Source organism: Staurois parvus, unplaced genomic scaffold (assembly GCF_062004578.1).
Source record: "Staurois parvus isolate SC_StPar_1 unplaced genomic scaffold, SC_StPar_1.0 ptg000634l, whole genome shotgun sequence".
NCBI classification, from domain to species: Eukaryota; Metazoa; Chordata; class Amphibia; order Anura; family Ranidae; genus Staurois; species Staurois parvus.
The window spans coordinates 1,093,191-1,110,073 of NW_028318430.1; the positions used below are offsets into that span (position 1 = coordinate 1,093,191).

At 39.9% G+C, this 16,883-nt stretch overlaps 1 protein-coding gene across 3 annotated transcripts in view; it reads right to left on the bottom strand.

The window, feature by feature from the left end:
* UBE3A (ubiquitin protein ligase E3A) overlaps positions 1–16,883 on the bottom strand; it is a 51,119-nt gene that overhangs the window by 3,289 nt on the left and 30,947 nt on the right. For all 3 annotated transcript variants that reach the window (XM_089693471.1, XM_089693472.1, XM_089693473.1), the window contains 7 exons: positions 15,124–16,370; positions 9,448–9,592; positions 6,034–6,239; positions 5,554–5,718; positions 4,529–4,684; positions 4,362–4,435; positions 2,868–3,011 (listed from right to left, as the gene is read on the bottom strand). In XM_089693471.1, coding sequence (XP_089549597.1) covers positions 2,868–3,011; positions 4,362–4,435; positions 4,529–4,684; positions 5,554–5,718; positions 6,034–6,239; positions 9,448–9,592; positions 15,124–16,370 — 2,137 coding nt within the window. The remainder of the gene's footprint in view (positions 1–2,867; positions 3,012–4,361; positions 4,436–4,528; positions 4,685–5,553; positions 5,719–6,033; positions 6,240–9,447; positions 9,593–15,123; positions 16,371–16,883) is intronic.

Consider the following 16,883-nt stretch of genomic DNA (forward strand, 5'->3'; position numbering starts at 1 on the left):
GTAAGCTTTGTTGGAGCTTTTAAAGTAACATTCAGCTCCAGTTTGTAACAGACCTAATGGTAGTGCCGATTGCCACTTTAAGCAAGCTGCTAGCAAGCTTCTGCACTACTTGCCTGCTGAAGCCTACTATCTGCTTGTTTAGTGTCAATCAGCATTGCATTAATATCTGTGTGTAACATTTCCAAACTGAAGCTTGTGCTTTAAAGGCCTGAAGAAATCTGCTCAAAGCTTGCTGAAAGCTTTATACTAGCTTGCTGTTTACACTACTCTTACACAAGCCGAAGCCTGTGTGAAACTGTTTTTAAGGAGTAGGCTCATCGGGCAGAGTGCTGGAACCTACCTCATTTACTTAGGTCGCTGGGCACCATTCTTCCCCGTTTCTGGCAGTTTTGCTGCAGAAGGGGCTAAATGTAGGATTGAGCGCTGACATCATCCATTGGATGAAGTGACACGTACTCTTTTCTGCCATACAGCTTCAGGTAAGCATCTCCCAGCTTCAGCCCCTGCTTGTAAAGAGTCACATGGGACATGGATCTATCCCTGCTGCCTGCTACAATGACTTTTGTTAGCTCCATGTATCCGACCCTCACTAGACACCAACTGTGTGGGTTTCATGAGTACCTGAGGCTTTGCCTTTTACCCTAAACCTTTACAGTGCCTTACTGCCACATAGTCAAACAAGTCTAATTCTAGACATGGGCGAGGGACAGTCCCGCTGTACTGACTGGCCTCAGCTCACACTGTACTAAAGACTCTGGGGCTGCTTGCAGTGCTCTCACCAACTTAGCTGATGTTTGCACCATGAAATCCTTTCTGGCTTTAAACACAGTCGTGCAAAACAGTTCAAGGATATTCACTGCTGCAATCTCTGTAAATCCCCTTAACAGCAGGTAATCCAGCTGCTGACCCTGGGAGCCCATCCTCACTCTGTGTAAAGCCATTCAGAAAACAGACCACAAACCAATGACATCACTGCCTTTCATCAGACTTTTATTCAAGTGGACAAGGTAGCTATACATCTTTCCTCTTATTGCAGTGAATGCATGAAGTTAAAAAAAAAATTTAGACTTTAGAACCACTTTAAGCCTCCCTGTATCCCTCAATGGATGAGAGAATAGGATATCCTCCTGTAGGTGGCAGTATAACCCACAGGTTAAAAACTCCCTTTGTCCAACTATGTATACGCAGCGGGGTCATATATGCATCCCATGTATTCTCCAGCAATGGCATTAAAGCCTTTCAAAAGGCTGACTTTGATCTGTATGCACTGCACTACCTACTGGACATGACTCATAACAATTTATTGTGGCCTGCTATCATATGCTATCTGTATTAATGCTAACTATTTCATAGTCAAAGTGTACTTACAAACCCAAGATTGTGAGATCATTCGATCCATGTTTTATACGCTCGACTGTGTAATGGAGACCTTACATTCTAACTGACATGCTTTTTTCCTATGGATATGTGCTTTTTCATGTAACGACTTGCACTGTTGTTCTCTGTATGGTTTTAATTTATTGGCTTAACATCAATACAAATGTTCTCACACACACACACACACACACACACACACACACACACACACACACACACACACACACACACACACACACACACACACACACACACACACACACCTTCCAGTGTCTCCCAATGGACAAGAAAGAAAAATATGTTATTATAATGGCAAAATAAAAGTATGCTTTTTTTTTTCCCTAGTTCTGGCTGGTGGTAGTTTAAAGCAAACCTTATATCAGGCAAAGAGGCAAGGTTACTTGGCTGCAGCTCCCTCAGCGGAAGAAGCTAGCAAAAGAAAGCCTTGCCTAAGCTACGAGTTGCCCTAGTTAGAGCGGGTGAAAGGAACTGTGGAGGTAAGGGTTCAGGGTGAGTATCTGCTGCTGTAGAGGGAGGCATAGCAGTAAGCCTGTTGCTTTACCCTGCATTATCAAAGCACAGGTTTGCGTTACAATAATTCCTGTAGCTACAATGTGTCAATTTTATTCTACTACAAAGCCCCCCCTAACAGCAACAAGTGGCTGATACACTGACTGGTGACACTATCTACATGGTATTGTTAAAAATAAGTGTAATTTATTGGTAACAATGTCAGTGGGACAGGTAATGAAGGAAATCTCCCAAAAAGGTAACACAAAAGCAATAAAAAAAAAAAAACCTTCATTAAACGTTTTAACTGGTATACAGTGTGTATGCATGCAAGCCTGTTTTGAGAAAGCATACTTCAAAACATTTTCATTTCACACAATGCTTTGCGATGGCTTCACGTTACTTTGCTGCTTTCCTGTGGGTTAGCTGCGCTTTCCCAAAGAATTCTATTACGTTCCGCGGTTTTGGTATGCTTTCAAAAAGTGCACCAAAACCGCAGGATATAATTGAAGTCTGTGGGAAAGCGCTGCTAACCTGCACAAAAACCACGGGTTAGCTGTGCTTTAACCAAAGGGCAATGTGAAGCTGTCTTTAAAGCGTACATACAGCCAAACCTCTGCTTTACTTTTAAATAGAGCAGGAAAAAGTTAAATTCCTGTATTTTTTTGTCTGTGTCCTACTGGGGAGATCTCGTCACTTCCTGTCCTAGAGACACATCAAAAAGTAACAGGAAATATCTACCTCTTTAGACTATTGTCAGTGAACACTAAAGATTTCTCCTCACCTTTTCTAATGGATTTCCGGTTACTTTTTGTGTCATTGACACCAGGACAATGAAAGGTGCCAAACTACCCAAGCTTGGATACAGAAAGCATTACAAAACTATAATGATATAGCACCATTTACTCCTGTTGCAGAATCAAGGAAAAGAGTATTGTCAAACATTGCAGCTCTAATTACTATGTTCTCATTTAACTTACCTGTCAGTGTCTGGGCCATTTTTGGCTATGATCATCTTTAGTTTACCTAGTCCTCCCACAGGAGCTCTGTCTGTGCCTGTTGTAAACTGCAAAAACAATCTTTTCTGCTCTTCGGTAAAGGAATTTACAATTTCCCAGAATTCCCTGAAAGAGTAATTAAAAAAAAAAAAAGGAAGATGAACATGTAATTTCATCCCAGGTTTTGTAAATGAAAAATAAGCATATGGAAAACAAAGCAATAACTAAAGCACCATTTTTTTCAGCAGTCAGAATTTAAAAAGGCCAATTCAAAGTTGACCTCTTCGGAACAGTACGACTCTTCATAACAGCTATTACACCAACTGTCTAACTCCTGTAAACATAAGTTCTCATTACATTTTTATGTACTGTGTAGTGTAACATTTGTATGTTTATATTCATTGCAAACCTCAGAATATGCTAGTGCTTTCTAAATAAAAGTGAACAACTCATGGCTTTCCATCTCTTATTATCTGCACAATGTGAAAGATGCGCACCATCTAGAAACAAATGTGCACCAGCATATTCCCTTCTGCGGCTCATAATTCAAAACAACAGATAAACTTGATATTGAAGGGCGCTAGGATGATAGGTATATTAAACAGGTTTTCAGATGCGGTCTGTAATGTAAAGTCTATTCAGAGCCCTACAAAGCAGATCCACAGGAGGAGGAAGAGTCATTCCTCGGCTTCATTTAGCAGTCTATAGGTAACCTGACCCAAGGAGCTATATAAAACAGGCCATTTTTAGATGATTCTGGTTAACATACAGGAAGGAGCCTAGAAACAGGTAAATGTGAAATACACATATGCAATATTTGATATATACTTCACTTAAAAAAAAAAAAAACAAAAAAAAAAAAACATTTACAATTTTTTTTTTTGCCCCAAAGTTGATAAAATATGTACGTCAAATCCAAAAAAGTTCGGGACATGTGTAAAAATCGGCATATAAGCAGAATGTAATAATCTTCAAATCTCAACTCATATTTTATTCACAAAATTACCATGGTGTAGCATCTCCTCTTAAAAAAACCCCAAAAACTCTGTAAATGTCTGGGAACAGATGCTGAAATTTTCAGAAGAGGAATTTTGTTCCATTCTTGCCCAAACATATGCTGCTCTAAATCCTGGATATACAATATCTTTTAGCTCTTTCAAGAGGCCTATTAACGGAGCTAGATGGTCCGAGCGTGTAGCCTGCTTGTCCCACATCTGTGCTTCCTGATCGGACTGACCCTCCGCCTGTCCCGGTGGCATCACTTCCTCCACTGCACTCCAAGTTGGTTGTAGGTCTCTTTCTGTACAGAGGCCACTGTATCGGCTTCACAGCACCATTACTCTACAGGACAGACCTCCATCGTGCTCACAATAACAAAGTTTATATTCATAGGTAAGCACTACACTTGCTTTTTCTGCAGTTTTTCCTTAATCTGCCTCGCTGCTGCAAAAGATGGCCTCAAAGATATATACTCACCGAATAATTTGAGAGTCTCTAGTGTAGCCCCCATCATATTCAGTTGTTTCTTTAAGTGCTTGAAAATCTAAATTCTGTGAAGAAAATATGCAGTTAATATAGACAACCTTTCAAAAAAATGAAGAGTAATAGTAAGTAAGGCACTGGAAAGAAAGTAAATCTCTTACCCTACTGCCACAGATAAGGAGTTCTATCTCCTCAGGTCTGAACAAATACTTTAATGGGGACTCATTGGTGACCATGTGAAACCCCCTTCTGAAGGCTTTAAACTGTTTTTCCACAGATTTATTCAAAATATAATCTGCATAGAGACTAACAAATTCCTAGAAAAAAAATAAAAACATTAAAATAAAAACTCAGATACATGCATAATATTTATGAAATGTATACGTCTTATTATCAGAAGTAATACGGGGCAATCTGATATTCAATTTATATCTGCCACTGTAGTAAACATGTCTGATGGGCAATAACTGCATATTGAACTGCCAAGTTGGAAGAGGTCATCATATGACACCATGTGCCACTGTTTTTGTCTGTCTTTGCTGGTGCCACCAATTCATTATATGCCAGCAGCCAAGTCTTTCACATTTGGAAATACCAAAGTATGAAATCTGATAACAATTCCAGCTGTGGCAGGTTCGCACGAACAGGTACCGAAGAGAACTAAGTTTTTAAGTTTGGACGTTTTTGGATCTTCGAGCTGCAAGCTACAAATCGCTCAAGTGTGAATCCAGCCTTACAGTAAGGCCCCCTTCACACCTGTCTGGTATATTGCAGTGTGTTTCCACACGAATGTGAGCATATGCTGTATCGTGCGTTGCGTTAAGTCACCCATTTATTCTGAATAGGCTGCCAAGTGCCAGAACACATAAAAACAGGACGCACACTATACCATAAAACACAGATGGTTCACGTCTTTGCATTATAAAGTGCTAAAACGGGTATGACCCAGCACAGCGCAACACTGCTGTTTGCACAATACATTAAATTTTATTATAATGCACAAGGTGTGAAACTAGACTAAAAAGGGCCAACATTCCCTATTATACAAGATAAAGACAAACATATAGAAAAACTGAAACTAGATTATGAATATTCATTAATAAAAAGGTAATACAACAAATTGGGTCAGTGAGCCTTTTAACTGACCTGCTAAGATAGCACAGTAAGTAATCCAAAAACTGCATACCTTTCTGTTTTCATTTGTAATAGGAATTTTATCTCCATTCTCTTTTAGATCATGCATTAAAGGATTTCCAAAAAGATCAGTTTGTGATATCTGAAAAGTTATCATCATGTCATCCTCAACATTGCCCTCATACTCCAACAGTTCTTTTAAACTTTGGTACAGGACCTGTAAGAGATATTTCATTCAGTAAGGTTTATCAACTGAGAGCATGTACAATTGATGAGAAAGGTCCTCAAAGACTCTTATGTGGCTTACAAGCAACTTTGATATACTGTATAAATGTGCTAAAAAATAGCCCTAGAGACAAGTAGAAGTTGTCTAGTTTGTTATAGTTAAGGTCTGAGTGTTATATCTCCATAATTAGTAGCTCAAAGGAAAGGGTGGTTGAAAAAAATAATTGTTATATGATGGATATTCATTTTGTTTATGATGGTTATTAATTTGAGTGTTATGTAAATGCTTTTGGAAACTCTAACTTACAGGGTGAGAGTCTGCCAGATCGCGAAATGTTCCTTTTTTCCCCATCAATTTTCGATAAACAACCATTGGAAAATGCACATCTAGAATGCAATTGTTGTAAATTGCCAGGCCCAGAACAATTCCAATGAGAGTAAACTGTCCTTCAGTCTCAAACGAAGATGGGTTGAACCAAAAGAGTTTTGTGGACTCATCATAGGTAAACATGCCTGCAGGAATGAAGTAATACCATAGAAACCAGGTCATTTACTATTGGTTCTAACAATATGTATATATACGTTAAAGCTCATAATACTTGGAGTCACAAACCAAGAACAAGTACGCAGAGAAGATCTTCTGATCCCTCCCAACTCCCTGATCTGCATACTTATTCTAGCTTAGTAATTTATAAAGTACCAAAGCTAGCCCAGGCAACACAACAGCAATAGCAGCTCCTATAGCTTTTCCATGACAATATTAATATAACACAACATGTTTATAAATCTGAGTTGCATATCAATGGATAAATATCCGAGAAAAAAAGATAATCTTTTGGTTCATAAAAACAAATACATGGCCTGGGTAGGTAAACGGTTTTAACCACTTGCCCGCCGCCCTATAGCAGAAGTACTGCTACAGGGCGGTAGTGCTGCGCAAAATCACATATACATATATATCGGATAGGGCTTAATTAGGGGGCAACTCCACCAAATATGTGTAAGAGTGCCAACCTTTCAGACAACACTAACAGATGTTTTAATTGGTTGAGAAGATTTGACGTAGTCTGTTAGCAGATCTACACCAGTTGGTCAGAAGTTTGAAATTCCACTCCTGAACTGTACTGGCCACACTATAGGCGAGAGTACAGCACATTCATTTAGTTTTCTGTGTAATGGATATATTCAATTCCCCCTCCCATTCCTCAATATAATATATATTGTCTGTGTATGAGGGTAAGAAGCTGTATAAAAAAAGGATACGATATGATCAGGAATTTTTCCCGACAGACATATCTATTCAAAGAAAACAGGTGCAAAGGTGTAATTATGTCGTGAAAAAGTTCTGATAAAAAGGGTAAGCGGTAGGCATTGGAGCTATGCACCCCTGGGAGGGAGGCTGGGATTAAACAACTGGGAAGGGGGTTGAATGGAATTGTCAAGAAAGTTGTCAAAGAGGTGAGTGGGCCCTTTTGAGGAGACAGTTATAAAAAAATTTCTATGGCAGACCTTCTGAGCACTGATGGAAAAGGAATGGTAAAGCTGAAGAGCCAAGAGGAGGATGAGATCCATGGGATAGCCCTTACAAGGATAGGAGAGATATCCTTTTCTATTAATGACTTTTCAAGTCAAAGCAATCAAGAATATGCGCATGGTGGGTTACTTAGTAGTATAATTCAATGTCAGGTAAAGCCTTCTCCATGTTCCTTCTTCTTGTGAAAAATCTTATGTCTAAGCCTAGGCCTGATGCCTCTGCAAACATTTTATCAATTTTGATTTTGTAATGAACTGTTCCAAAGGGTGGCATTGGCTAAATGTTCCATTACCAAGAAATATAAATAAGGCTGATAGAGGACAGCCCTGTTTTGGAAATAAGGAAAGTGGTCTGAGAGTGGACCATTTACTCGGATTCTGGCAGTCAGTGTATAAAAGGACCACTCTCTTATCAACAAAGTCAGAGAGAAATCCAGAGTGTAGTAAGAAGTATAGGAATCTCCAAGCCTACCCTGTTGAAAGCCTTTTTTGGCATCAACTGATAATAAGCAAAGGAGAAATAAACATAATTGAGCATACAGCATTAAGAAATTAGTTTTCTTGATGTTGTCTTTGGCATCTCATTGTGAGACAAACCCTACTTGTTCCTTGTGTTTAAGATGGTATCAAAGGTATAAGACAGGTTGCCAAGATCCTCAAGGAGATTTTAAAATTTACGTTAGTGAATGAGATGGGACAGTAATTATTAATGTATAGCATCATTCCCCTGTTTAGAAAGAAGTACTATATGGGCTTTTAGTGTCCGTTTAGGAAATGGAATCTTCACCATGTTAAACGTTTGTTGTAAAAAGCGGGAGGTACGAGATTCCTGAAACAATTATAGCATTTGTTGGTCAGACCATCGGGGCCAGGGCTTTTACTAGATGGGGACATTTGCCTACCTTCCTCTTTGACATGACAACACAGTATTTTTTGGCCCTGAATTCCAAAGCACACATTGTGAAAGCAGACTTCAAAGAAACATCCTTTTTATGTTGGAGCTGCCAACATGATCAGTGATATGTCAAATTTATCCGATAAGCACCAGGTGGTGTGATTTACACAGTGAACTGCACACCCTGACTTTTCATCAGATATGGCAAATAGGAGACGTTGTGTGAAAAACACTGCTGTTAGGCAATTTGTTTGAGACTCTTATGGCTAAAGGGCTTGGTGAAATTTATTACCATTTCGACATACTATTGTGCTGTACATTTCAGGTATTTGTCCTGAAATTACTGGGGCCTCAGTGTGTTTTATTTATATATATATATATATATATATATATATATATATATAGTATTTATTATTTATTTATTATTTATTTCAGGTACTTATATAGCGCCGTCAATTTACACAGCGCTTTACGTATACTAGGGACAATTTAGACAGGATCCAATTCACCTACCAGCATGTCTTTGGATTGTCGGAGGAAACCGGAGTAGCTGGAGGAAACCCACGCAGGCACAGGGAGAACATGAAAACTCCAGGCAGGTGGTGCCGTGGTGGGGATTCAAACCAATGACCCTAGTACTGCCAGGCGGAAGTGCTAACCATATAGCCACTGTGCTGCCCATTTATTTATGCAGAATTAATTTCTATTAAGGTTATTTACTTGATACTCTGTGTTCCCAGATATCATTCCGCATACACCCTTTTGTAAAAAGTGCCATATACCCCCCCCTTTCTCTCTTCTCCTCCTGCCCTTTTACCTCTCACACAGCACTTAGGTGACGCACACTCATACAGTATCAGCACTATACGTACCTGTGGTTTTTCAAAGACATCCTCCCGCACACGGGTAACCAGGGCCCGCAACCCCCAGCGCAGCACCCTCTTTTATACTCTTCGATGCCTTATTATGGTGCTCGAGTATTACATGCCTACACGTTTGTTGTGGCAGTTTGTCGCCTCTTAACCGCTTACCACCAACTCTATTATTATTCTGTATGACTTGAGATGATTGTCTATGTCAATACACATGATCACCTTCTTTTGTATGGCTTATGCTAGCTGCCTTCTATGCCTGCCCTCCATTCCCTTTTCCCTTCTATTCTTTTGTACCAAATGTATACTATGTTTTGTATTTTCCTAATAAACTTTATGGAACAAAAAAAAAAGTGCCATATACCCAATTCCCAAGTTAAAAAAACAAAACAAAAACACACCACATTAAGAAGTCACTTACCTATATCGGGGTTAAATATTTCTTCCACAACCAGCTGGAAAAACTCTTTTGAAACTCCTCCTTCATCTACCCCCTGCTCTCCCTCAAACTCCACATAAAGCTGCTTTTTCAGGTCTGCCGGGTTTTCCATGGCAATCATTTCTAGCTAAAGAGGAAATAAGAATTTTAAAAAGTCAATGCTGCAGCTCCTTTTAAATTATCAACCATTGTGTGTCCATGCATTTCTAGCTCACTTTCTTTACAGCTGAATGGCTTCTATTGTTAGCAAAAACATATTTTGCCTTATCTACCCTCTGATGCCATTTCAGGTTGAGAACCTCTTTACATTGTATCTCTTTAGACTAAAAAAATTAAATAAACCAAGCATGCATGGTACATTTCATATTTTTTTTGCAAAAAATAAAATAAAACACACACATATCAAACATAGTAATTAGGCAGTATTTGGGCAGGCAGCTAGAGAGATTTTACATTTATTGGACCAAAGCCAAGAAAAAAAATGTCACTGAAAGCATAAAGTGTGAAATTATAGCTATGAAAGAATGCTATACAATTTAAAGAGGGTCAACCAATTTTCTCCTCCATTATCCTTTATACACCACCTAGCATTCTGTGTGACTGTTCAAGTACAAAGGTTTACAATGTTGCTCTGCGCTTAAAACTTTGCTCCCTCAATCCAAATGCTGCAACTTTTCTAAGGCAGATGTCACATTTGCAGTCAACAAATAAGTTACAAGATTGTTAAAAATGCTGTGAGAATTTTCCCTGCTTCTACAGGTTACTTTGTCACTGGCTGGATGCACAAGGCATTGCTTCTACGGTGATGGAAATGCTGCAGAATAGGATTTGCAAATAAGAGAGCAAGGGCCTTGCTCATCCAGGTAGCAAGGGACAGTGTTGTGTAAACAGTTGATTATTCCTCTGTCATGTCCTATCCCAAGTCATGATCCTGTTACTGGCAAGTTGTTGCCAGTGACAGGATAGCAAGTGTGACATCATTTAGTTTCATATGAATTGTAGCAACTATTTAGAATTTCAGGTCAAGGTGTCTACAATAAATTTACAAGACAAATAAGGGCTTGTTCACACCAGCCACTGCATTCCAACACAGAGGCTGGTGTGTGGTGCTGCACTACCAAGATCAGCACAGTGATGATGCACTGATCTTGGCGCATCGCACGGTTTACGGTTTCCTTTTTTTAAACAAATTTGGAAATGTCACACAGACGTCTCATAAAGTTCAGTTGCTGGCCACAAAGAACAAGGTAGTGGACTGCTTTGCAAAAAAAGTACAGCATGCAGTACTTTTTTTTGCAGAGCACCATGCCAGCACACCACAACACATTGGTATGATCTAGGCGCATAGACACACAAGGCATTTTGCCTTGTCTTGCGCTGGGATTGCCGTATATGCCGTTCTCTTGGGAAGACATGGGTTCAAAATATCTCTATACTCAACTGCACGTGTAACTTTTTTTTTTTTTTTAAGAAATTGGAAAAGTTTTAAAGGAAAATTAAGCAAGTTTATTTTATGTCAATTTATATTTGTAACCTTTACTGATCCAATTTAAAATTTATGTCATTCTCTGAGATAAACATTTTTGTCCTCTTTGCTGGTAGACAAAATTAACCCTTATATGAAAAGCAGAAAAAAAGAAGACCCAAGTAGGTAATCATTTAGTGCTAATGAGCAACTGAAAGAAAGCATCAAATTGGTTGCTCAACTTTCTACTTTCCATCCTCTCTTTTCTTTTACCAACATCACTTATTGTTAAGAGCATTGTGGAACATCAGAAGGAAAGCTATAATCTAGCAAACAATACTTCTCTACATTTTGCAAATCATTAGTCACAGAAATGTATTAAAAAGTGGGCAAAATCATTAAATACCATAATGCTGGTCTGGCACTTTTTTTTTTTTTTTTTTTAAACTGGGCTACAATCTAAAGTCTATGAGGCACCTGCAGAGGATCTGAGAGAGGCTTATGCAGGCCATAGATGGGTCGAAAATCGGCCGATTTTTCGGCCGAAAATAAAATCGGCCGATTTTCGGATCGTTAGTGGGCGATTTGGTCGGCCGTTTTTCGGGTATTTTGGCCGGTTTTTTTTCCGGTAAAGTGGGAAAAAAATCGGCCGATTTTGCCGATCGGCTGATTTTCGCGGCAATTAGTGGGCAAATCGGCCGATTTTTTACCGATAAAAAATCTGCGCATGAGCAGTGACCTGCAAGAGGAAGACAAAAAGAAGAAAAAGAAGAAGAGGATGAAGAAGAAGAGGATGAAGAAGAAGAAGAGGATGAAGAAGAAGAGGATGAGGATGAAGAAGAAGAAGAGGATGAAGAAGAAGAGGATGAGGATGAAGAAGAAGAGGATGAGGATGAAGAAGAAGAGGATGAAGAAGAAGAGGATGAGGATGAAGAAGAAGATGAGGATGAAGAAGAAGAAGATGAGGATGAAGAAGAAGAAGATGAGGATGAAGAAGAAGAAGAGGATGAAGAAGAAGAAGAGGATGAAGAAGAAGAAGAGGATGAAGAAGAAGAAGAGGATGAAGAAGAAGAGGATGAAGAAGAAGAGGATGAGGATGAAGAAGAGGATGAGGATGAAGAAGAGGATGAGGATGAAGAAGAGGATGAGGATGAAGAAGAGGATGAGGATGAAGAAGAGGAGGATGAGGATGAAGAAGAAGATGAGGATGAAGAAGAAGAAGATGAGGATGAAGAAGAAGAGGATGAGGATGATGATGAAGAAGAGGATGAGGATGATGAAGAAGAAGAGGATGAGGATGAAGAAGAGGATGAGGATGAGGAAGAAGAAGAGGATGAAGAAGAAGAGGATGAAGAAGAGGATGAGGATGAAGAAGAAGTAGGATGAAAATAAGAGGAATTCCAGTCCAGAAAAAAGTGTCTCTGCAGTGAGCTCCGCTATTTCTTTGACAGTTCTCTGACAGTTCCTTGACATTTACAGCGGTTGCAACATTGTATCTATTTGTTTCCGAATAAAAACATCAGTATCCTAAATGGAAACAGATACATTGTTGCAACTTCTATAAATGTCAAGGAACTGTCAAAGAAATAGCAGAGCTCTCTGCAGGGACACTTTTTGCCAGCTCTAGACGGAATGAAAATCGGCCGATTTTTTTACCATTGATGGTAACGTCGGCCACTTGAACGACCGATTTTTCATTTTTTAAAAGAAAAATCTGCCGTTTTTCTCCCCATCTATGGCCTGCATTACTGGGGAAAAGAAACATTAGACAGGTAAAAAAACTAAAAACCTGCTGAACATGCAAGGTTGGCAAATACAACTGTTCATATTTAGAGGCCTGGTAGATGGCACACATGCCTGAAAACTAAATGGGATGCCATTGCATCAGAATGGATGAAAAAAATGGACTGTGACATGCAACGCATGTGCACCGGAGAGGCATTGGGTTTGTGTGTTGGGGTGCCATTTTAAAAACGAGTGGCATTCCAAGACACTAACACACATGTTCACTAAAAAAAACCCAGAAAATGTTATACAAATATACACATGGGTCCTCACTAGCTTTAAAGTGTAACTAAAGGCAACACTTTTCCATTTTTGATAGAGTAAGGGAGAGTTATACCCCTGCCAGTATTTTTTGCCATCTGTGGCCCACTGGAGAGATTTCCCTTCATGTCCTATAGCCGAAACAAGAAGTGAGAGGAAATTCCTCCAAAGAAAGGGAACCCGGTGTGCCACCAGAAGTAGTGGCTCTATTGCAAGATTTCCCCTCTACTAGTGTTCTGATGTCTACCCAAAAAATTTGTGATTTTTTTTCACTTTCAGATTCGGTGAGAAAAGCAAACAGGACAAATAGAGAGGGCGAATCTCCCTACCAGGGGCATGGACAGCAATAAAAACCTAATAGGCGTTCTAATCTCTCTCTCCATTCTAGCCAAAACTAAAATGTTTTGCCTATAGTTACACTTTAAACATTAATTTAAACAGGTCACATGCATTCCTTCTTGCTCTTAGCAAAAGATGGCTTCAGCACAGTGATAAATAACAAACATATTAATCCTAATTGCTGAAAAAATGAACATGTTTTGCTACTGCATAATATGGCCTCATATTACTGTAACACACATATTTCTATATTTCTTAAAGCGGAGCTCCACCCAAAAGGGAAAGTTCCACTTTAAGGCTTCGTCCTTCCCCTCCCCGTTAAGGATTGCCACCTTTGGGAAGCAGAGTGGGGAGAGGGATGGTTAGGGGGTACCCAAATTTGACAGGTACCTGCTCCCACCACTACCGCTGCGATCGCCTAGGTGATCAGAAGTGGACGGTATTACCCCCACCCCCCTTCTTTTCTTCCTGTAGTGTTCTGGAACACGTGACAGATCCCAGAAGTCTACGGGACCATTTACAAAGCGCAGTGCTGCTCACGCATGCACAGTGGGCACCCGGCTGTGAAGCCGCAAGCTGTCACAGCCGGGGATACAGGATGGTTGGTGAATCTGGCTGGTGAGGACACCCCGGGATCCAGGGACAGGTGGGTATCTGTTTTTTAAAAGTCAGCAGTTACAGTTTTTGTAGCTGCTGACTTTTTTTTTTTTTTACTGGACCTCTGCTTTAAGCAGTGTCAGCGTAAAAAAAAAAAAAAAAAAAAAAAGGGAAGATGCCATGTTACTTGTATGGTGTCTTCAGATCTAGTCTTTAACCAGGGACAACAAATATCAAGTGAGAAAACAACCAACCATACATTTTCCGTTAGATGAAATATCAGTGGTCTTATTAAAAAAAAGCAAATACCAAAGCACAAAGGGCAATAACCTCTAGCAAGCAATAACAAATATACTGAAGTTAGATCAGTACAAAAGGATTCTGATTGAATGTCAAAAGGTGTAGCTCTTCACTCAGCTTTGCTGCATTAGTCTGCCGATGTCCATCATCCTATTAATGTGGTGTTCAAAATGTGAAAATTCTTACAACATCCATGGGGCCCAACGTTGTCTTGATATATCCATAGGAGGAGGTGGGGGGGGGGGGGGGGGCACGGGGCAGTGTGAAAGCTTCCCCGCTGTTAGAACTCAATACAACAGCAGGAGAGATTGCTGCACCAACGTTGCTCAAGTTGGTACAGCAATCTGTCAGCTGGTTGAATGAAAAAAAAAAAGTCAGTGTGTACCAAGCTTTACATATACCCAGTGAAGTGACTGGCCTCAGGTAATATACAGAGATTAAACAAATCCTCCTACATAGTTCTGCAACTGTTCAAAGTGTAGAATTTATACAGCTTGTCTGAGCATTCAGAAAACAGGGGGCAGATCTCCGAGAAGGGCTCCAAGAGTTGACTGGAAGAAAAGGATACCCCCCCCCCCCCCACAGCACAGAAGAACAGAGCTGAGGCTGCCACCCACAACCTGTGTGCTGAAGCTCCCTCCCCTGTCACCTCATCTCTTGGTGTCACGAAAACTTGTCAGAAGTGACTCATGGTGACAGAGGAACTAGGCAGCAGAGAGAAATCATACTCAGTGTTCTGGATTGAGATAAATACACACTATAGAAGGATATACTTTGCTCATATTTCATGTCAGAGGTTTACAACCACTTTAACCCACTCCTATCAGCACCAAAATGTGAAATACGTGCAAACAAATCAAAAAGGTCAAGATAATTTTCAGAAGAACTGGAAAGAAGTTTGCCATACATACCCTAACTAGAGCATCATCAATGATGTGATCTCGTCTGACTTTGAGTCTCAAGTATGGATTGAGCTGTTGTCCTTGTACTAGACTGTAAAGCACTGTGATTCGTCGCTCACTATACATGCGGATTCTGTTGTCATAGTAGAGGCCCAGATTCTTTGTTACAGCATTCAGGATAAAAGGACATGTCATAAATGAGAATTTATTTTCAGTTTCTACTTTGAAGAAAGTATAGTCTTTGTCCATTTCAAGAACATCATTTAGTGGTTCATTAACAAATTCTTCAAAAGGGATGAGGGGTTTTCTGCAATCGATCGTTTTTACACCAAGTTCTGTTTCAAGGGGGTCTACTCGGGGCCCTTTCTTATTTCTTCGCTCCTCACCCAGAAGCTCTTGGAGGGTCAACTCACTTGATTCTGGGATGGGCTCTTCATCTTCTTCCTCATTGTGATCTGTTTCAATCTCACCCCCTACTACATTTGCATAGTAAACCATTTTCAGGCATTTTGTGGCAGCCACAATGGCATCGTCATCATTCACTAAATTTCGGCTGTTGAACTCATTACTTATAACTTTGTATGTTATGAGCTGCTGAAAGGTTTCCATCATGCGGCGAATCTGTTCAGCACTGTATTTTGACCAAAGTCGGATAAGTTTTGCTTGTGCTGCCAAAGGCAATTTGCTCATTGCTTTGCAGAACAACGGTAGAGCCATTTCCAGGTATTCCGGGCTATGGAGATTACAATTCTCCATTACTATAATGAACAAATTGAGATAATTTGGGTCCCGAGAATATACATTATGATAAGTTAAGTCACATTCCACATTGGGAGACAAGTAGACAAGTGCATTAAGAAAGGCAGTTTCTATTTTCTCATTAGAAAGTAACCTGTGATAGACCCGTCTTACTGCTTCAATGTCTAGAGACACTTCTTCTGGACCTAATTTCGGTATGTTGTTATCTCCCTGGGCACCGTCGCTTAACCTGGAGGAAGAAGCTGCAGAATCATCTTCCATAGCAGCAGCGGATGAAGCAGCTTTCTCCTTTTCATCCTCATCTTTGTCTTCATCCTTTTCCTGCAAGGATTTAAGCTCCTCCTTAGTATGTTGTTTTGCTTTTCGGAAGCTCTGAACCAAGGCTTCAGCACTGGAAAACACTCTGCCAATCACTCGGATCAGAGGAGAGTAATCCTCTCTTTCTCGACATAATTCAAGAATTTCATATATCTTTTCTTCAGACAAGAAACTCACATCTAAAAAAGGAGAACAAAAAAAAAAAAAAAAAGGTTTTATCAACACCTCAACAATGTCATTCCACATTCAACATCTGCAAAAAGCCTTTCAACATTTTTTTTTTTTTTTCAAATACAAAGAAGAAGGTTGGAGCTTTTATTTCATGCACAACAGGCCTACTAGGGTAGGACAAAATGTGACCACTGGCATTATGAGGGTTAATTTTCATTAGTGCCGACTACACTGAAAGGAGAAAACATTGCTTTTTTTTGTTTATGCTCTTCACACTTTACCTTACAGTGGTAGCAGTGGGGCTTCTCATTGCCAAAGAGATAAACTACGTCTCTTCTGCAACAAATGCTTCTTACCTGCTTGCAAGCACATTTGTTTAGAACTGGAAATGCACAGTTCAGCGGATAATCTATGTATGTCTCGGAGCAAGGATGACTTCGCTCTAGGGCTAAGTGCACACTATCGTGACTCCAACGTTGCACGCTTTCCACTGCGACTTTGGAGTGCGACTTCCATGTGAC